This window comes from Gadus chalcogrammus, chromosome 7, assembly GCF_026213295.1.
Source record: "Gadus chalcogrammus isolate NIFS_2021 chromosome 7, NIFS_Gcha_1.0, whole genome shotgun sequence".
Classification (NCBI taxonomy): domain Eukaryota; kingdom Metazoa; phylum Chordata; class Actinopteri; order Gadiformes; family Gadidae; genus Gadus; species Gadus chalcogrammus.
The window spans coordinates 9,263,315-9,286,142 of NC_079418.1; the positions used below are offsets into that span (position 1 = coordinate 9,263,315).

At 44.6% G+C, this 22,828-nt stretch overlaps 2 protein-coding genes across 9 annotated transcripts in view; one reads left to right on the plus strand and one right to left on the minus strand.

Annotated features, from left to right (window-relative positions):
* The first annotated feature begins 218 nt into the window (after nt 1-218).
* Nucleotides 219-14,702, plus strand: LOC130385956 (dTDP-D-glucose 4,6-dehydratase-like). Its single transcript, XM_056594740.1, is given in 13 exon segments — nt 219-264; nt 414-427; nt 1,380-1,407; nt 1,410-1,447; nt 1,909-1,999; nt 2,280-2,428; nt 3,290-3,388; nt 4,036-4,095; nt 8,286-8,329; nt 8,917-9,082; nt 10,443-10,498; nt 11,827-11,924; nt 12,246-14,702. Coding segments are annotated over 13 exon segments (978 nt in total). The 3' UTR covers nt 12,335-14,702.
* A 5,180-nt stretch (nt 14,703-19,882) lies between these two features.
* The window catches only part of LOC130386493 (ATP-dependent RNA helicase DDX3X-like), a 30,809-nt gene continuing 27,863 nt past the window's right edge, over nt 19,883-22,828 (minus strand). For 4 of the 8 annotated variants that reach the window (XM_056595434.1, XM_056595432.1, XM_056595429.1 and 1 more), the window contains 3 exons: nt 22,567-22,599; nt 21,174-21,301; nt 19,883-20,494 (listed from right to left, as the gene is read on the minus strand). In XM_056595434.1, the coding sequence (XP_056451409.1) occupies nt 20,415-20,494; nt 21,174-21,301; nt 22,567-22,599 (241 nt within the window). In that variant the 3' untranslated portion in view covers nt 19,883-20,414. The remainder of the gene's footprint in view (nt 20,495-21,173; nt 21,302-22,566; nt 22,600-22,828) is intronic. The other 4 variants (XM_056595435.1, XM_056595428.1, XM_056595436.1 and 1 more) reach the window with 2 other exon arrangements.

Below are 22,828 nucleotides of genomic sequence, written 5' to 3' on the forward strand. Positions count from 1 at the left end.
AGGGATGACGGAGAAGGACCTTGGCGGTTAACGCCCCCCTTTCTACGTGTCAACACTGCCGCAACCGCGCGGAAACTGTCGCGAAACAAACCCTAAAAAACAGTACAACAGAGCCCGGGAGTGTGACACTCATGTAATGCTAACAGCGGCAAGAAAACGAAGTCAAGGGTCGTTTTTTTCGGACGGTAGAGCCCGATGTGTACGGACCGTAACGAAAAATGGAGTCGATCCAGACTGTTATGGTCACCGGAGGCTCGGCTTCATGTGAGTCCTTATGTGGTCCATGAAACCGCGCGTTGTCCTCGTTCACTTTCCTTTTATAATCGTCTACGTCTCCTACGTCCACTTGTTCAATATACCTTTCCTAGCGTCTATGACTCCTAAGTAATATTCCCTATGATATACGTGCTCAGTCTCCACATCCTTGGTATACCACTATAACGTAACAAGGTAATGTCTCCTACGTCAGGTTCAATGTACCTTTTGTACTGGCTGCGTTCCTACGTCCTTGTTCACTATACTGTAAACTGTACTCGTCTTCCTAAGTCCTAGTTCACTAGAAAATAGAAACATGTGTGATGATAACCTTCGAAAACTGTGTGTGTGGTGGTGTGTGGTTGTGTGTGTGTAGTGTGTGGGTGTGTGTGTGTGTGTGTGTGTGTGCTGTGTGTGTGTGTGTGTGTGGTGTGTGTGTGTGTGTTGTTGTGTGTTGTGTGGTGTGTGTGTGTGGGCGTCATCAGCGGATCTCACCTGTATGCCCCTGCTCACCGCGCGCCCCCAGTGGGGGTCCTCAACTCGACGTGGTGAGACCTCTTTACTACTTCTCTCGCGATTACTCACTTAAACTATATAATAACAGTCGTAACTCTTGCGATTATTCACTTGAATATCATAACAGTCGTAACTCTCGCGGATAACTCACTTTACTATATCAAAACACTCGCAACTCTAGCGATAACTCACTTTACTATATATCAACACTCGCAACTCTAGCGATAACTCAATTTACTATATCATAACACTCGCAACTCTTGCGATAACTCACTTTACTCTATCATAACACTTGCAACTCTCTGCGATAATCACTACTATATTCATAACCTCCTCATGGTTACTCACTTTACCCATATCATAAACACTCGCAACTCTGCGATAACTCACTTTACTATATCATAACACTCGCAACTCTCGCGATAACTACACTTTACTATATCACTAACTCTCGCGGTTACTCACTTTCTATATCATAACACTCGCAACTCTAGCGATACCTCACATTACTATATCATAACACTCGCAACTCTAGCGATACACCACATTACATATTACACCTCGCGATAACTCTCACGACCACTCCCGTGCCCCTCGGTCCCTCACAGCTGGACTACTGCTGCAGCCCCCGGAGTCTCATAGTGTTCAGCACATGGACAACTACTGCTTCATCCAGGTCAGCTGTCTGTCTGTCCTTCTGCCTGTCTTAGTCCTTCTCTGTCTGTCTGTCTGTCTGTCTGTCTGTCTGTCTGTCTGTCTGTCTGTCTGTCTGTCTGTCTGTCTGTCTGTCTGTCTGTCTGTCTGTCTGTCTCTCTCTTGGTCACCCTCTATCTCTCTTTTGCTCTATCTCTGTCCGTCTTTCTGTCTGTGTCTCTCTCTCTTGGTCTCTGTCTCTGTCTCTCTCTCCCCTCTTTTTTTCAGATTAAAATAAATAAATATTATATCATATATATTATTTGCTAAAATTAAACCTGTGTCCTTTTCAAATTGTGTCGCTGCTCGCTCTTACCCCATGTGTGATTTTTTTCTCTCTCTCTCTCTCTCTCTCTCTCTCCTCTCTCTCTCTCTCCTCTCTCTCTCTCTCTCTCTCTCTCTCTCTCTCTCTCTCTCTCTCTCTCTCTCTCTCTCTCTCTTCAGGGTGATGTGTGTGACCAGCGTCTGGTCTCTCACCTCTTCAACACCGAGGACATCGACGTGGTGTTTCACCTGGCCGCCATGACACACGTCGGTATGACGCACACACACACATACATACATACATACACGCACGCACGCACCATCCCCTGACTCCTCCCCCGCCCCTCCTCCTCCCTCAGAGGGGTCCACCCTAACCCTTCCCCTCAGTCTCCCCTCATTTGTCTCCCCCCTAACTCTCCCCCTTCCCCGCCTGTCTCCCCTCTAGAGGGTTCCCCCTCCTGTCTCCCCCCTCCCCCCCTCCTGTCTCCCCCCAGTCTCCCCCTCAGAGGCGTCCTCCCTAACCTTCCCCCCCTCTCCCCGTCTCCCCCCAGAGACCTCCTACCTCTGTCCCTCCCTCTTCCAGAGGGTGAACGTGGAGGGTACCCGGGTGGTCCTGGCCGCGGCCCGGGGGGCCGGCCACGCCCTGCGGCGCTTCGTGTACGTCAGCACGGACGAGGTCTACGGGGGCGGCGGCCTGCAGGCGAGACTCCTACCTCCTTGTCTCCTACCTCCTCGTTCACTGTGTCTCCTCGTCTCCCAACTCCTCGGTCACTGTGTCTCCTACGTCCTCGTTCACCAGGCCTTTATACTCTCCTACGTCCTCGTCTCCTATGTCCTCGTTCACTATGCCTCCAATTTCTTTGTTCGCTATGTCTCCTACGTCCTCCTTCACTAGGCATTTTATACTCTCCTATGTCCTCGTTCACTAGGCCCCCTACGTCCTCGTTCACTATGTCTCCTATGTCCTCGTTCACTATTCCTTTTATACTGTCCTACATCCTCATTCACTATTCCTTTTATATATCCTTTTATATTTTCATGATGTCTTTCTGTCTGCAGGTGTTTGATGTGTGTGTGATGTCTGTCTGCAGGTGTTTGATGATGTGTGTGTGATGTCTGTCTGCAGGTGTTTGATGATGTGTGTGTGATGTCTGTCTGCAGGTGTTTGATGTGTGTCTGATGTCTGTCTGCAGGTGTTTGATGATGTGTGTGTGATGTCTGTCTGCAGGTGTTTGATGTGTGTGTGCAGGTGTTTGTGTGTGTGATGTCTGTCTGCAGGTGTTTGATGATGTGTGTGTGATGTCTATGTGCAGGTGTTTGATGTGTGTGTGATGTCCGTCTGCAGGTGTTTGATATGTGTGTGTGTGATGTGTGTGTGATGTCGGTCTGCAGGTGTTTGATGATGTCTGTGTGCAGGTGTTTGATGTGTGTGTGATGTCGGTCTGCAGGTGTTTGATGTCTGTGAAGGTGCTTGATGATGGCTGTGAAGGTGCTTGATTATGTCTGTGAAGGGGTTTGATGATGTCTTTGTGAAGGGTGTTTGGATGATGTCTGTCTGCAGGTGTTTGATGAAGACAGTCCTCTCAGACCATCTAACCCCTACTCTGCTACCAAAGCAGCAGCCGAATGCCTAGTTCAGTCCTACTGGGATGAGTACAAGGTACACACACACACACACACACACACACACACACACACACACACACACACACACACACACACACACACACACACACACACACACACACACACACACACGGGGGGGCTGGTCCAGCTAGATGTACGCTGGATAGATCAGTCTACCAGCCTACCCGACTCGGTCGTTTGAGATTCATAATATCGTCTGGTGGCTCACACAGCTTTTGGCCGTGATAATATATATTAGATGATATAGATATCTATGTAAAATATGACATTATTTAGATATAGAGCTCCAGGACTCCAGTGTGTTCTAGAATATTTACAGAACACGGCTAAAGGCTGTGTGCGCCTCGCCATTGCGATTCATCCACTGTAAACAGAGCGCATGGTGGCTGCAAGCTGCTCAGGGCCACACCCCGACACTCCTCCTTGACCGCCTCTATCCTCCTCATTTGCATTAAGCTACAGAAACCGAACGGCACCATTTTGGGAAAGCTCAATGTGAGGACAGTAGCTGTCATTCCTGCACCACGGCGGAATTTCAGGAACGTCTTCAAATACTGTGTTTGGGGCCCACTAATATCTATATTAAAGCATCCATAAAGTAGCATGCCATGGGACCTTTAAAGGAACCTCTGTGTGTCTGTTGTTTTTCCTTGGCTTCAGTTTCCAGTCATCGTCACCAGAAGCAACAATGTTTATGGACCCAGGCAGTACCCAGAGAAGGTACTGTCAGACAATGCGTCCCTTTTTTACTTTTTAACAATGTAATGTTTTTTGCTTTTTGCTTTTTTCCTTTTTTCCTTTTTACTTAACAATGTAAAAAAGTTTATTTCTTTTTAACTTTAAACTTTTTAATTTCTAACTTTTTTAACAATGTATTGCTTTTTGCTTTTTTGCTTTATAACTTAACTTTTTAACTTTTAACTAACAATATATTGCTTTTTGCTTTTTAACTTGATTTCTTTTAACAATGTAATTGCTTTTTGCTTTTTTGACTTCACTTTGTTGACTTTTTGAACAGAATTCACAATAGAACAAATGGTGGTTATGGATCATTTTGTGGGGTTGCAACATTTACATTCAGGGCGATTAGCAGACCCGTTGATCCAAATGACTGACGATAAGAACATTTGTCCGAAGAAAGTCTGCTATCAGTACAGTATGGATGTTCTTAAAAACAAGGGCCATGCACTAATAATCGCTAGGTTAACCCATTCCCCTTATACAACAGAGATAGCTAGGATAAGAACAACAAAGGTCCCTTTAATTATCACGTGAAACTTGAAAAAAAGGAGTAAGGGCTATCAGTCGTTTTTTATTTTTCTTCATCAAAAATGTTCAGACTTTGAACTTTTTGAACAGAATGAAAACTGAACAGATGGTGGATATGGGATATGTAGAGTGTGGGGTTGCAACATTTACATTAGCAGAAAGTTTATCTAAAGCAACATACATTTGTCAGAAGAAAGAGGAACAACAATATATCGCTGTCGGTACAGTAAGGATGTTCATAGAATCAAGTGCCAAGCACTAACAATCACTAGGTTAACCCATTCCCCGTATACAACAGAGATAGCTAGGGTAAGAACCACAAAGGTCCCTTTAATTATCACGTACATCAAAGTCCGACCGATAAAGGATTTTAAGCTGATACCGATACAAATATTTGGTGATTTAAAAATCCGATATTCCGATATATCAGCCAATATATATTTAAAAAAGAAATTCCAGAAACGAGTAACAAAACAAACAGATTTCCCTAACATTGGTTATTTGTAGTTATTTATGAGTTCCTCACTAAAATAATAATGTAATGTAGTTTAAAAATTAACTTTATTTTATTGTTTTATTGTCACAAAAGAAAAGTCAAAATCAAAATGTCTTTGAACAACAACACAATAACCCAAAAAATCGATAGTTTGGAAAATGCCTAATATCGGCCGTTAATATCGGCCGGGCTCTAACGTACATTAATTAACATTCAATACACCGATTATTCTTCAATGGGGTGTGTCTTCCAACACATGTCATTAAGTGATGAGTGATGATTATAAAGACCAATCAAATCCTTGCATTTCCGAAGCTTTATAGGCAAACATTGAAATGCGCACCGAATTTCCTGCTCCTCGAGTTCGACCACCAGATGTACAGCTCCTGAAACAAGGTTAAAGTTGAAATATTATACCACCAGGTGTGAGTGTGATTAGCCTTTACAAGCTTTTTTGAAAATCTGCCTCTTCTGACATCACAAGTAGCTTGTAATGGCGAATCACACTCACACCTGTGCCCTACTACGAACCACGCTGAACATACCCAGGCTTTCTTGAGAAAACCTGGATCGACAGAGACACAACTCGCAATCAGAGTTAAATGGTACTACAACGCTCACTTAGGATTCGATTAGTCGAGCCAGGTTTTCCTCTTTCGGTTCAATGTGTGTTAACGTGAAGGGGGCGTTTATCGCGTCATTTTACTCACCTTTACAAACTGGATAGATCAAGAGCAGTCTATTTCACTCAAGAGGAACAGATAGTCATAATTAAGTCCTATTAGGAGTTAAAAAATCAGATAACAGCTAGGGGCAACACAGTTGCACATAATAAGGCTTGGAAGGCGCGCTGGCAAAAAATAGCCCATTGTGTAAATTCGTATAAGTGAAAAGATTCTTCATATTGTCCATAAAATAACTATGCCAAATGCACAATTGTTCGCCGTTAATCCCAATAGAGTGATGATAATTTCGAAATGCATAAGCAACGTCCAACCTGCCTTATTCTATAATTTATGAAATTCAATTTAAATACACCCTATGTAAGAAATGTATCGCTTGTTTTCCACCTCCTCCGCCAGCACGGCCTTGAAAACATGGGTTAAAGTTGCAATAAGCACAAAAAATTACTTCCATAACCTTTTGTGATTAAGTATTCAATATGACATAAGAATTGGGACTTTTTAAGCTTCACATAAAGGCGCATCACGTGGGAGACGATCCCCGCACGCAGAAAGTCAAGACTGACGCGCTACCAACACTCTACCACTCTCTCACGGAGACACACTGCGCAACAGTGAGGATTGTTTACATAAAGTCCAACAAGGACTATCAAATAGTGAATACCCTCTGATGAGAACCTGTTTCTTTCATGAAGAATATTCTCAGGCAATGCCAAGGGATCGGTCCCGAAAGACAGATCCCGAGTCTCTGTCGCAGAGACTCTTTACGATACGGGCTCCGAGGTCAACGGGAACACCCACACATTGGTGACGACATTGTCAAAGGAGGGGCTAGGAAGCTGCGCATGCCGATGTAACCCGATAGACTTAGCTGAGAACCTGCTCCAGACTCATTTATAACCGTTGCGTACGCACAAAACGGGGCTGAAATTGGCGTACGTGACTTTCCACGCCAAGGTTGTGATCTATAAAAAACCAACTTGACGGGAAAATGTGCGCAGCCCTAAGCAAACTCTGACGCATGGTTTGGAGGAAAAGGAGAATTGGCGACACAGATGGTGTGGTGGTGAACTGAAGTCAGACCGAAGAATTGTTAGAGTGAGAAGAACGATTATGTTTTATCATCGCCCTTCATAATTTAATTTCAACCCGTATCATGCGTTAAATCCTAATCAGAATAAATTAAGTCAACTGCGTTATTTCTCAGTTATAACTCCAGAAACATCTCCTTAGAATAGAAATTAAAAAAAAAATCTCTATATTTAATCCCGTCACTCCATACTGTCCACTGACAGCGCGACTGCATGGAATAAAGCATCTGTCCAACATGTGTCAATAACATTAATATTTTTATGTGACACTGTAAACACATAATCAAATGTCAATTCAATCCCAAGTGTGGAAAACCAAGCCACACTCCTCATCACAATCGTTGTCCGTTACTCTTGATGCTTTTCATGACAAATCAGGCATTAAAAAGGGGTTATGTTCAAGAACATTTTACGTGGGTGATTACAAACTGATTATCCAAGGTGTTCTCGGTCAGTTTTATTACCGTAACCCTATAAATGCAGAGGTGAGCGCCGTGGTAATCCTGCACCATAGGCACTTCTGGCGGACCATGCAAATGGCAGGATTCGGAGGGAGAGGGTATTTAGGGTCCATAACGATTTATTGGTAGGCTACATAAAAATATGTAACTCTATGTAACTCTATCTTTTTTAATTCTGGGACTGTGCGCTCCGTGCTACTGACAGAGTTCACTGCTGCAGCAACATGTTGCCACTCACTCTGCTTTTTGTTGTTTGCGATCCCAATCCCGTGACCGCCGAACAAAACTACCTTTTGGGCCTCCATGTCACCCACAAGTGTCCCCACTTCAACCTCGGTGAAATTTCGCTTTTTTGCTTTTCTCAGTACTTCTGCCATTGTTTCCGACAAGACAAAATACTTGCATCTGAGTCTTTTTTATATGCAGATCGAATTCATGAGTTCATTTGCATTGACCATTTATGGTTAAAAAGGGGCGTGTACAGGGCGGAACGTGAAGCTGATTCAGCTGCGCACTCTTGTAGGCACTCTGTGATTTATAAATCAAAGATTGCGTACGGTGTGCGTACGCAGGGTTTTATAAATCTGAATATTTTTTGGCGCACGCAAAACTTGCCTTCTGGGCGTACGCACATTTTTAGTAACGATCCCACGCACAGTTTTATAAATGAGACCCCAGGTTTGGTTGAGAGCATAAGTCCCCATGGTGATACAGTTAAGCTAAAAGAGATAGACTTTCGGGTCCCAGCTAACCCAGGCTTTGAGGGCAACATACCTCGCTAACCCACTAATTGAGGTTCGTAGTATATAGGGCACTGGTGATGTAATATGTCACCTTTATAATAGTCCTGAGGCAAACCAATTCATCACATCAGTTTACCTCGCCATTGTTTAAATTCTCCTCCCTTTAGGTCATTCCAAGATTCGTGTCCCTCCTGCAAGCCAACAAGAAATGGTCAGCATTAGTTATGTTCACTATGCCTTTTATACTCCTCCTACGTCCTTGTTCACAATTGCTTTTATACTCTCCTACCTCCTCGTCCACTATGCCTCCTACCTTCTCTTACAGTATGTCTCCTACGTCCTCGTTCACTATGTCTCCTACCTCCTCGTTCACTATGTCTCCTACCTCCTCATTCACCATGTCTCCTACCTCCTCATTCACCATGTCTCCTACCTCCTTGTTCACTGTCTCCTACGTCCTCGTTCTCTAGGCCTCCTACCTCCTCATTCACTCTGCATTTCATCCTCTTCTACCTCCTCATTCACTGTCTCCTACGTCCTCGTTCACTATGTCTCCTACGTCCTCGTTCTCTAGGCCTCCTACTTCCTCGTTCACTATGCCTCCTACCTCCTCATTCACTCTGCATTTCATCCTCTTCTACCTCCTCATTCACTATGTCTCCTACGTCCTCGTTCACTATGTCTCCTACATCCTTGTTCACTAAGTCTCCTACCTCCTCGTTCACTTTGTCTCCTACCTCCTCGTTCACTATGTCTCCTACCTCCTCGTTCACCATGTCTCCTACCTCCTCGTCCCAGCACCATCCAGGGCTCCGCCCCCAAGTCCCGGCACTTCCTGTACGTGGACGACGTCATCGAGGCCTTCCTATTGGTCCTCGCCCAGGGGGCGGTGGGCGGAGTCTACAACATGGGCGTCGGCCATGAGGTGCCCATCCTCCAGCTGGCCAGGGAGCTGGTCACGATGGTACGACCCCTTAGCCTTACTGGTTACCATGGTAACCAACAGGGAGCTAGTCACGATGGTACGACCCCTTAGCCTTACTGGTTACCTTGGTAACCATCTCGTTCACTAGCAGGGCTCCAGAGTGCGCCTAATTCGGGCGCACATACGCCTAGAATTCGGGGTAGTGCGACCAAATATTTTATTTGGGCGCACCGGTGCGACTGAAAATCTATCTGGTATATTATTATTATTATTTTTTACAGAGCAGTCTATTCATAATATTGTAATAACCACGGAAGAGGCAGTGAATGAAGTATTGATTAGACAGTGATTTATTCGATTCCTAATAAACCGTTGGAACACGCAAGACCGGTAACAATAGCAACGCCGGTAAACAAACCCGCGAAGCCCAATCCAGGGGCCTGTACTACGAAGCTCGATTAGAGGGTTAGCGAGGTATGGTGAGCTGAAAGCCTGGGTTAGCTGTACCATGAAAGTCGATCTCTTTAAGCGTCGCTGTATCACCATTGGTGACTGACGCTCGCAACCAAACCAGGTCGGGAGCAGCTTTTCAGCGAGTCTACCCGGAGATCGGCTACTTATATCGGCGTGCGCAGCTTCCTAGCCCCTCCTCCGATAATGGCGTCACCATTTGTGGGTGTTCCCATGGACCTCGGCGCACTTATCGTACAGGCGTCTCTCCGGAGACAGAGGGTTTTCGGGACAGAACCGATCCCTTGGCATTGTCTGACGATCTTTATGAGAGATACAGATTCGGCATTTATTTAATGGTCAAAATATTATTAATCAATGGCGTAAATATCGACGTTGCCACCGGTGCAGCTGCCCGGTTGCCCCCCCCCCCCCCCCCCCCCCCGTCAACAACTGAGCGCAAGGCAGGCACGGTCCAACGCCCCCCCCCCCCCCTCAACAACTCAAAACTTGGGTGCACCGATAAATAAGTGCTGGTGCACCCAAATTAAAAATTTAGGCGCACCAGTGCACCCAAGGAAAAAGTTAGTCTGGAGCCCTGACTAGGCTTCCTACGTCCTCGTTCACTCTGTCTCCTACAACCTCGTTCACTATTCTTTTTTTACTCTCATACGTCCTCGTTCACTATGTCTCCTACGTCCTACCAAATCATTCTACCAGCCTACCCAGTGGACCGTAGAAAACGTTGCATCTAGGCGGACACGCTCACTTGTGATGTCAGAAGAGGCTAATCCCACTCACAGCTGGTGGTGTAATATGTCCCCTTTAAAACTGGAAAACTGTCGGAAAAAAGAGAATCCAACCGAGCTTAACGTTGCGATACCTTGACGTGTCTCGTAGTATGACACCCGAGATGGCATCAACATGAGGTCTTTAAACTGTGTTTCAGATTCAGGATGTTCCGGAAACGCAACTGAGCGACTGGCTTGACTTTGTGCCCGACAGGTATGTATAATGAAAGAGCATACTTTTGTAATTTATAATTCTAATTGTTTATACCGTCCGTTTTTGTTTTCCCTGTTTGTTCTGTTTTGTCCTTACTTCAGCATGTACCTTAGCATTTACTTTAGCGTATATTTTTGTTTGCATTCGTACTTTCTGTTCTTATTGTATTTCTTTATAGTCTTTTTCCACTCGAATCGAAAAAGTCATTACACACAAAATGACACATCTATTCAAACTAGGGCTGTGCAATTAATAGGATTTGATCGCAATTTCTTGGTCACACAAACTAATTCAATTATGTAATAAATATAAAACGTAAAAGTATATTATATTCATTAAATGTTTTATAGAAATTGCAGAAAAGCTGGATACATCTATGTACAGTATTTTTATTCTTAAGGGGTAATTTCAAAGTGTTATCGGAGAGAAATGCTGAATAAATGCAATTTTGAACAATCAGGTTTTAACAAAAATAATCGTTTTCCATAACCGGGCAGCCTTAATTAAAACACATATCAAAGTTGGCTAATAAACGCTCGGAAAGACTCAGGATTGTCGGGTGGAGGTCTGAACCCCTTCATTCCCTGGTTTGTGTATTTTTTTACTTCCTAACCGTGCATACATAGTCAATGCAAAGATGCAAATAGAAGCCTTGAATGGCGGGCGATGCAATACTTCCATACATATGGTTAGCCACATAGCATAATTGCCTTAGTCATATTTTGGCCAAATTGTGATATCTAAACAAACCCTACTCCTGATTCACTGTGCCTCATTGGCTATATCCTTAGCCAAGCAGACTATTACTTAATCCCATGGCATAATGTATATATGACTCCTTTAGTTAGGAAAGAATATTCATTCAAACTTTACCCTGAGCTGCATATATGTATGTAGTTTTTCACCTGTATATTTGCACACTTTTTGATCGCATTTCTTTATTTATCTGTCATTCTATGCAGTGGCAGAGCTAGTATGTTGTATTCCTATCTATGAGTAACAGCTACTTATGCACACGGACCATCCATACAACTTTCCTTTTCCACCGTGGCTATGTACTTTATGTATGTAGATATGTGTTGTATTCTGTGTATGTATGCTGGCTGCTGAAACACCTACATTTCCCTGCTGGGATGAATGAAGGATATCTAATCTTACCTTATAATTCGCAAAGTCAAATAGATGACCTGGGCAGAAAGCGATTATGGAAAGTAAACCGCACTCCGATTGGCTTAGGTTCTAACCAATGGGGCGCAGTGAATCAGCAGCGTTAGCAGTTAGGTTAGATGTCACACACATTCACACTGACCTGTGACCTCCCCGACCAGGCCGCGGCTGGAGCTCCGCTACCCAATGAGCAGCGAGAAGCTCCGGGGGCTGGGCTGGAGGCCGAGGGTCCCCTGGACGGAGGGGCTCCGCAGGACAGGTAACTCACAGGTCAAAGGTCACCAGGAGGTCAGGTAACAGGTCAAAGGTCACCAGGACCCCCTCCATCCTAATAGTCTAGTCCCACTTTTGGTTGACTGTGGCAATAGTGTTGAATAGCTCCCTTCTTGAGACACACCCGACTATGGGAAGAGAGATGGATTGATTTATAGTCGAGCTGGGATTGTTTTTCAATGGTGGCTCGGTTACAGCAGCAACGCATAATACCACGTCTGAGTACCGGACAAGGGCATTCATACTGTGGGCCATCGTGGATCTCTGTCGGCTTTTAAAATGTTGTTTCGTCTCCTCTCTCTTCCAGTCGAGTGGTACAAAAGCAACCCAGACTTCTGGCCGGGCGAGTCCGAAGACCGCGGGAACGGGACCGGCATGATCACCTCTGATTCATGATTCAGTGTTTCTTACTTCATCAGAAGGAAGATGAGCTTTATCTGACTCAACTCAAAAAAGCAGCAAGTTCGATTCTACATGTGTTTTTACCAAGTCATTCAAGAAAGGGTTTTTATATTTATACATTTTTCCAAAGGCGATATATTATACCACCAGATGTGAGTGAGACCAGGTCCGAACCTCCTGGAAACTGACTTATGAAGTCGGCAAGATATCTAGGCGGACACGCCCACTTGTGATGTCAGAAGAGTCCGATCACACTCATAACAAACAATACGGTTCGTCACCTTTAAGGAATTCACAGATGCTTTGTAGTTCAAACTGAACATTTTACTTTTGGGCCAAAACCTTGGGGCCAGTTTTATCTGAATAATTGCCCGACGGGAACTTATAAAGAATACAAAGAAATGTCTGGGTTTTGATTCAAATCGTTTGATTACATTGTAAAGACTATTTTTGTACTGTAAAATATTTGCATTCCGTTTGTGGTTGACAAAAATAAACACAAAATTAATAACTGACAGAATTGATCGTTATGTGACGAACTTGATAGAAAAAAGACAAACCCATACGTTACATTTTCAAAACCAAACCTTTAATTATAAAATGATGATAAAACACGCACATATTTAAGTGTTGCACAGAGGGCTAAACTAATACATCAAGCACTAATCTACGAAGGGGGCGCTTGTTTTGGTGGCCTGTGCCTCCCTGGAGGCGGGCAAGTCTGATCGACTGACATTTATAAATATTAAAAGGTGACATATTACACCACCAGGTGTGAGTGATGGACACACTCAAAACATGGAACAGCTTTAGGTTGAGGGTTTTAATTGAGCACGCCTCGCAAAATGAATCCTTGTCTTTGTTTGCTATCCTGCTGTAGTGTCTTTGCAATTTTTTCATTTGTGTATTTGTCAGTGCACATTACATACACAATTATCACAGTCCATGCCCTAACATTTTGTGTAGATGTGTTGCATAGGTTTCAAGCCAGTTGGCTAATTTGTAACCCCAGTACCCGGTCAGGCAAACCTAATAGATACTCCAAATATAATTTTTCAAAGAACTACATAGTAGTGCGAGTTAGTCATGCAGCCGATGTCACGATCAACATTTCAGATTATATCCGGTTGAAGTATCGGTGTTTGCTATCTGGCTGTAGTTACTGATGTAGTTTGTGTGTTCTCTATTCTACTTTAGTTTGTGTGTTTGCTATCCTTAGATAGTTTAGATGCTGGCTATCCGGCTGTAGTTACTTGTCGAGTTCCCGTAGACTTCGCCCAACCCCCGGCCTTAACATGAGCGAACACCAACACACGAAAGGCCCCCAAAAAAGATGCAAATGACATCAAAGTATCAACAGATCCACATGTTTATTTATTTGTGTTACAAAGACTATAAAGATCGCCACTTGCCAGACATTCACAAGAGTGTAGGGGAAGGAAAAAAAAAACAGCAACTCAAATGAACCAAAAAATTAAAATGGAAATAACTGGAGAGAATCTGGACATTGTTTTTTCGTACGGTTATGTTTTGTCTTTTTTTTTGGTTTATTTTATGTTTTTTATTTTTTTTCTCATTTACCATTTTTGATCTTAACGTTTTGTTTTTATTTTATTAATCCAAACCTTGGCATTGTTGGTTTCCGATTTTTTTAGTTCGCCGATTTAAAGACGGTTGATTCCAGCAGATCAGAATTTGTTGGCAATGACAGCCTGTTACGCGAACAGGCTTACAGATCCGATAGAGAGTCCAATATGACTTTAAAGGCAACTTCTGTAGGATTTTCTCCAAACGCATCGCTGTCGATACTGACCGCCGAGCTGTTGGTGCTAGAATTCGGATCCCGTGAGCCGCTTCCCCAAAAAGCAGATTTATCGGAAAGCCTTTTGAGCGATTGAAATTTAAATTTCTGCCCGTCATCGAGAAGAAATAAAATAAAATTGAAATCGGAAAAATTTGAGAACTTTTACAACTTTTTTAAAAGAGACAACGTGAAAAATAAGCGGTTCACTTGGGACCGATTCGTCTAACATCAACACTTTCAACAAAATGTCCTCTGGCTCGCGGAATTCCTTCAAACGGGAATTCCTGCTATCTTGCCAGAGGAACGTCGCGGCAAAAAACAGCGATGAATGAAACGAGAAATTCCTACACGTCGCTTCTTTAACATTTAAAAAGCTCACACTACCCGAGAAAAATAGAAATTTCCACTCACACGATCCACGATATTTCGACATTCAACTGCCAGTGTTTTGTTTAACTGTCTTTTGGTCAAGTGACTTTCAATATCATTTTTTTTTTTTATTAGGCTTATAAAAATAAATATTTCTCAAAAATGCTTGATAAATTACACAAACTAGCAGCAGAAGTAGATTCTAGGTCTTTGTTGTTGTGTGCAAATATGCTAATTTCCTCTGTAACTGTCCATCATGAACCCCTTCCTGTGACCCCCCCCCGGCTGCCTCGGCTGAAAACCCCCGTCCCCCACACACTGTTTCGTTCAACACACACTCTGTAGTTGAACACACACACACACACACACACACTTCCTCACTCAATCACCCTGTGACTTCAATAAAACAAACGCACACAGTAGTGGTCGTTGTCTTAAGACACGCACACACACACACACACACACTCTCCCCTGAGGGCGCAAAGGGAATGCCCTCGAGAAAATGTCTGCTGAACGTTAAAGCTGAATGTACAAACCTAAATAAGTATCGTGTCGCAGCGCATCAGAAAATCAGGGGTGGATTTAAAAGTTCCATCAACCACATGTAAATTGGGGCGGCTGGTGTGGGGGGGGGGTGTTAGGGGACGACCGCTAACCGCTGGGCTACCAGAAGCGTAGCACCTTGAATGTGTACGGCTATGGAGAACCCCGCTGTGTACAGGATTATGACTGTGAAAGGCCAACCCTGCCGTGTTTGACTATGTGACTGGAAACCGCTGTGTGTAGGACTGTGCGGACAGTGCAGGGAGCAGGACTATAGAACGACCGTGTGCAGGGATATAAAACCAGGGGGGTGAGGAGGGGGCCAACGGAGACCACCGCTGGTGTGGGGGAACACCGCTGTTTAACTGGGGGACGTCTAATCAGGACCCCCTGCTGGGAAAGGGGCGTCACCAAATTGAATGCGTCAAACGTTGGGGAAAAACGTTCGGGGTTGATAGATCCCGTGAACGACCTCCTCCGGAGATAAAGGTGTGGGGACTTCCCCTCTCGGAGTGGAGGGGAGAGTGGGGAGAGGGGAGAGCGTTGGTCGTGGCGCATGTACAAAATTATCTATTTACAAATCTGCTTGTGTGTGCTACGACGTCGTCTTCATGGTCCGAGTTCATGGGGTATACCGGCTGTTCTTGAACTTCACAGGGTCCTCGTTACTGACTCGGGGGGGGGGGGGGGGCAGCATGCCTTGCCGGGGGCTCAGGTGGAAGATGTTGGAATTCGATAAGATCAAGGCACTGCGCAGGTCTCACAGTAAGTATGGGGTTCGTTCAGACACAATCCTAGCCGTGTAAACCCAGGAGAAGGCCCCCTGTGTTGAAAACAGAAATCTTGCTAATAAAAAGGGGGAGTGTCCGAAGAATCAGTGGTCTGCTCCGAAAGGTCATTGTGTTGTGTTGCTACTCAAGGCGGAGGGTGGGGGGCTGGGGGGAGGTCAACTTTTAACGGCTCGTTCCATTATGGGCCCCGTCATGTCACCGCAGGGAGCAGGGTTCACTCCGTTCTGTTAGGACCTACGACTTTACGGAATCTGTCGAGGCGTAAAAGTCTACGTCTTTTCAGAATCCGTCCACGCGTAAAACTCCACGACTTCACGGAATCTTCTGAGGAAACAACTCTACGTTCTTTACGGAATGCTTCTTTTAACTGAATGCTCCTTGCCGGCACGTTGAGGTGCAAAGAGAACCGCTCACAACATCCCCTTGTAACAAATACAAAAACAACGCACACTGATGCCTAAAAAGCATGTGGGCTAGTACACCCTCAGCTCATATGCTATCCTCAAATACCTTATTTTAAATGTAGAAAAAAATGAACATCAGCAACAAAATGGTCACGAACTGCCAGCAGGTATAAAAACCGATTTATTTTTCTTCGCATTTGGGTCCAACTGAGAACTGTCTGGATTTTTGGCACTCAACCAATTTTAAGACTTTCCAACATAAAATCCAATCGTCTAAACGGTGGGGAGACAAAACAACATTTGGTGTCATGTAACAGATGCTGCCACAGTACTCTGCTTTCTAATCGTATTGAGGGGAAACGGATCCAGTTGTCCCATTGTAAGGGAAACTGATATATTTCTGACAAACGATTTCCCGAAGCAACCTAAAAGCCAGTGGCCAACGTTGCCACAAAACACAGCCAGAGACGCCCTGAACTCGCAGGCAAGACCCCGAACACATCACTGAGCAGAAGCGTTACCACGTAAAAAAAACACCTCCCTAGTTGCTCAAGGTCCAGAAGAGTCCACTGCCTAGAGTTGAGTTCCCAGATGAGATCATATTAATGCCCTCGCCACTGACTTGATTCAAGAGATTCCACAGGGATGCCCTCCCTCGAGTTGTGAGGGGTTTTGAGGTCTTCTCAGGTATTCAATGCTCTAACCATGGCCTAAAGACTATAGAGGGGCTCTGAACAAAAAAAAATCCAATTCAATTAAAACAATACCAGCGAAACTTTGTCCCGTTTGACAGTTCTAATTACACGTGGGTGTGTGGTTCTTCAGTTTCTTAACAATGCAAACCAGCCATCCTAGGAATCTAATAATAACTTGAGAAAAACGATTGAAATCACTATTGCTGTTGATTATTCTGGCGTGTACATGACCTCTCGTTGAAACTCTAATAAATTAAATATTTTGTAAGGCTGCCTCGTTTTTACAGCTTACGTCTGTCGGGGGGAGTGAAAATCGATGTTTAAAAAAAAAAGATGGAGTACACAACAATTGAGAAAGAGACCTGAATTAGCTAAATAAAAGCCTGTAGAGGAATATTTCATTTCTGCTAAACTGCAGAATTTTATGTTTACTTCTTGACCAAAAAACAATAACACTTGCATACGTTAACTTGCCTTGTTTGTCTCTCAAAGCCGATGTGCAAAAAATTAAGGGAAGTAGAACGACAGGACCTCGCGTGTGTTACCAGCAAAGAATCTTCCTCACTGGCACTATTTAATAAGGGAAAATACCCCCTTTTTTAACATTTGATTTTGTAAAACTAAATCCTTCTTTGACCCGAGGAAAACAAGGAACAAATGTGTCGCAAAACAAGATTCACCAAAAACGGTACGCATCTCATTTGCAGACATTTGCACATATTTACCACAGATGTCGTAAATCCTAAATCACGTACGAGAATAGGAGCGTCTCAACCCCCGAATACCCGAAAAACGAGGCCCTGTTTAAAAAAAATATAAATAAATACAAAATGTACGTTGTTTTAATTTTTAAACTCAAATCGTACAGACTGTACATTTTGACTTCTGCTGCTCGGAAAAAAAAACATTTTAGAAGCGGGAATGGACTTCGTGTCGGGGTTAAGGAGACTAAAACCTAGCCTCCGATATATCGCCCGGACAGAACTAGCTTGGCTTCCCGGGCGTGACGCTCAGACGTTTAACTCGACTTCTATACAAAGCCGATGCTTTACCTCGACTTCTATACAAAGCCGATGCTAGTGGTGTCCAGCGCCACTGGCTAGTGATGCCCCGTTGTACGACGCCCACCCCCCCCAAAACACGCCCATCCCCCACTCGACTTTTTATCACCTCCAGGGAACCAAATGGATAAACTTCGAACGGCTTGTTTTTTTAGAGAAGACTTCTTCATACTAGACTCTCCAGGATAGAGTGAGCGAGAAATAAATTGAACTCTTTTGAAATTATTTGCTTTGTGTGTACCCCTTTGAAATAGGTGACTTTTGGCGGACGAGGGGCTTCTTTAAAACATCGACAGCGGAAATAGGTTTTCCCGTCTGCAGTCGTTGCGACAAAGGATCAGTTTCCCAAAGCCAATCGGGCGCCACTGAGCTCTCCCGCGGACCGAACATTCGGACACTCGTTTTCAATTTTCGGCTGGTAGCAATGCGGGTTCCACCACTTCCATTTCTGGGGGTCAAAAGGTCGGTAAACCCAGTGCACAGCTTCACATTGTGTCTGCACATCCAATTCGTTTTTTCAGAGAAAATAATCGTAACTGTTTTTTCCAAAAATGTAATCCATATCTTTTTTTTTTTTTTTGATTTAGTGGTCGGAATGGCTTTGGGAAACCCAGATGGTGCCCCCCTGAACCCCCAGAGCTCACGGTGTGACACTTAGGTCACCTCGAAACAGGGCGTGCCTTCCCAAAAGCATGTTACCCCTCTGCCGTCGCCTCAACTGTCCCGCAACCAGTACCTTTCGTGGAAAATGTCGTAAAATTAAAAGATACACCGGCTGTTGCGATGCTGTGACATGTCCTGCGTTTAACATGAACACATTGACGCCTTTTCATCAATTGGTTGTTTTGCTTCACACAAACTTCGGATGCAATCTTGGCATCCCCGAAAGCAGGATGCAGCGCGTGGCATTTGATATTTCAATTTCAAACACACACACACAGACTGGTACTGGGCCTTCGCCGACGCGGGTTGAACACAGCGACGCAGATAAGATGCTTTTGGGATTCGGCGTGTCAATAAAACCCTGCGATTGACTTCTATAGACGAACGATTTTTTAGGTTGTTTGCCAAGGTTTGATTTAGTTCTAGTTGGGTTTTTCCTTCCAAATAGAAATCCACAAAACATGTTCACCAAAACATGATATTAAAGACATATTTGAGTCACAGCGGGCTAAAAAGTTGGTCGCCGGTTTTATACACATATATATATTTATTTATATTGATATATATATGTATATTCAGGTAATTAAAACAAAGAAACACAATTGCAGGAGATACCGTTCTGATTCTCGGAGGCACAGTACACTAACAAATGCTCCATTGTTTTTTGCAGCAAAGAGAAAAATGCATTTCTGAGCGGGTGGAATTTAAAAGTGCACAAGTTCACGACTTTACCACAGTTTGTCGTCGAGAAACAACCATCGTGTCTCGCCGGCACACCTGTCAATCAAATTTCTGCCTTTCTATCCAAAAAAAATGAAAACTCTGCTAGGATACTCTGACTGTCTGTCTATCTGTCGCATGGCCATGAGAAGACGGCCAGTTTCATGGGATCGCTTGAACGACGAAAACACTGAAAGCTCTCTTTTAAACGCTGTGTGACGACTACTGGTGGCTGGGCTGGGTGACCTATGAAAACAGCCATGCCAGTGCACACACGGTCACACATCGACACTTAAAAAGAACTCAAGTCCAGGGGGGAGGGAGGGGGGGATCTGGCGTCATGCCTTTGAATGCCGAGCCGTGGATTAAGGGAGTTAAGTTAGTGTGGATCTGGGAAACACAGGCTGGTCATACGCTGAAGTCAGGGGAGGGGGGAGGCGGTGAGTGACAGCTACATAGAGGGGGGGGGGGGGGGGGGGGGTGAGCACTACGGCGGTCACCGCAACCCAAAGGTCGATGAACTTGAGGTCATACCTCCCTCCCGCAGTGTGATTCCCCCTGAGCGATTTTTAAGGGGAAACTAAGGCTTAAAGGGGGAAACTGAGTTTTTATTATCGTTTTATTTTTTTTTAACTCGACGACTCAAGACTCTCCGTTTCTAATCCCCAGCGTTAAGGGGGAGCTTTGCGTTCGTCACGGTGATGATGAACCAAAGTGCACTAGAAGCTGAGGGGGTGGGGGTTTAGGGGGCGGGGCTAGCAAGCGATCAAAGACACAAAGTCCCATGAAAAACAACTGACTATTGTGTGGGATCCGTTTAGGGCTGTGGACTCTGTAATGGGAGGAGGTGGAGGGGATGCTGGACGAGGAAGAGGATCTAAAAGGGGGGGGCACAACATTTCCGCACGGGGGGGCATGCTGTGGAACGAAAACAAATAAACCACTAGGGGAGGGTACGGTGAGAGTAAGAGAAGGACGACGATAGACAAAGGGGGAGGGGTGAAGGGTCATTTGGGGGAGGGGTTTAGTTGCCCCACCAGTCCACCTGGGAGTGGGAGTAGTTGCCCCCGTAGCCGTCGCTGCTGTAGAAGTTCCCGAAGCCCCCTATGGAAGAAAGAGAACACACACACACACACACATGTTAGGACCACAACCAGTAAGGTGGAAAACACCTCTGCACAGACTGACCTGATCCATGCCTCCTCCCGTACCCCCATCGCCCCTTCTCCTCCCAAAAAGACCCATCTTACGCACTTATTGTGTGTTTGTACGACCTGGCACTGAATGTACACACTTATTGTGTGTTTGTACGTCCTGGCACTTAATGTACACACTTATTGTATGTCACTTAGTTATTATTGTACTTAGTTGCGTTGCATGTTACCTTATCTATGTTGTGTACGGTGTATGGGTTAACCTAGTGATTGTTAGTGCTTGGCACTTGGTTCTATGAACATCCTTAATGTACCGACAGATATGTTTCTCTTTCTCCTGACAAATGTACTTATTGTAAGTCTCTTTGGATGTAGGCATCAGCTAAACACCTTAAAGGTGACATATTATACCACCAGGTGTGAGTGTAATCGGCCGTTACAAGCCGATTTGGAAACCTGCCTCTTCTGACACCACAAGTGGGCGTGTCCACCTAGATGTGCACTGGATAGATCAGTCTACCAGCCTACCCAGTGGACTGTAGCAAACTCTGCTCATCTATCAGTCATAGATTGATGACGGTTAATGTAATTTGTCACCTTTAAATGAAGATGTGAATCCTTGTACTTACCTCCTCCGAATCCGCGGTTCCCTCCGTGCACCGATTGGTTGCGGCCGCCGCCGCGACCACCAAAGCCCCCGGGGTTACTAGCGGCGCTGGTCTGGCGGTAGTCCCTGGCGGCGAACCCACCGGAGAACCTGGGGGAGAGAACCGACACTTAGCCGGAGAACCAGGGGGACAGAACACTTAACCCAATCCACCAGAGAAAGTGGCCATCAGAACCAACACTTAACCCAATCCACCAGAGAAAGTGGCCATCAGAACCAACACTTAACCCAATCCACCAGAGAAAGTGGCCATCAGAACCAACACTTAACCCAATCCACCAGAGAAAGTGGCCATCAGAACCAACACTTAATCCAATCCACCAGAGAAAGTGGCCATCAAAACTAGGGCCCGACCGATTCATCGGCCTGCCGATTTAATCGGCCGATTATAGCCTTTCTGAAAATAATCGGCCACGGCCAAAAAGACGCAGATTACAACCGATTTTTTATTTTATTTTTTTTAAATGTTATTGCGCTTAGTATCCTGCAGATTGCGCTCCTACTCGCCTTGCTAACTAACAACTTTAGCTGGAGTAAAGAGGAGATTGAATTTTACCGTACAACATGAAAGCACGCTCGCTCGCTCAGGCAGCTGCGCGCTCACCTCACCAAAGTACACAAGACGCGTTGTTTGAGCATGTTGTGCCTGTTTTTCTTTAGGTCCCAGGCCATGTTAATTGTTATACAGTAGACTCTAACGGTGAGACCATACTGCTCAGCACGCACGTGTTAGTCACTGCTCACGAACGCAGCACATTGGGAGTTAGTTATTTATTTTACATTTTACATTACATCATTTTTTACTGTAAATGTATTCTAAAACACTCAAAGGTTCTGCATTCAATTCACATATTCGTCAAGTGTTTAAAGTATATTTAAGGTATCAAAAACTACATTTTATATGCTTTTTTTTTTTTTTTATCGGCCGATTAAAATCGTAATCGTTATTTTTCTCTGAAAATAATCGGCATCGGCACTCAAAATCAATATCGGTCGGGCCCTAATCAAAACCAACACTAAACCCAATCCACCAGAGAAAGTGGCCATCAGAACCAACACTTAACCCAATCCACCAGAGAAAGTAGCCATCAGAACCAACACCTAACCCAATCCACCAGAGAAAGTGGCCATCAGAACCAACACCTAACCCAATCCACCAGAGAAAGTGGCCATCAGAACCAACCCCTAACCCAATCCACCAGAGAAAGTGGCCATCAGAACCAACCCCTAACCCAATCCACCAGAGAAAGTGGTCATCAGAACCAACACTTAACCCAATCGACCAGAGAACATGGAACACAGAACCGATACTTAACCCCATACACCGGAGAACAGTACCAACTGCTCCGACCCACCTGGGAACCTGTCCAGCAGAACGGTAACTTGACCTATCGGAGAATACAGGCCTTTGATTAACCCAGGCATCCTAACAAAGGCTGGCGTCTGTGGGGGGATCCTGAGTGTGGTCTTAGCAGAACCACAGCGACACCATAACTTAACTCCTTAACTTGAAGTGGATGTTTATAGGTAACAATTTATCGTAAAAACGCGAAATGTCGATGACTGTAAAAAAACCTTGGTAAACGTCTATAAAGTGTTACAAACATCGGGAAGACA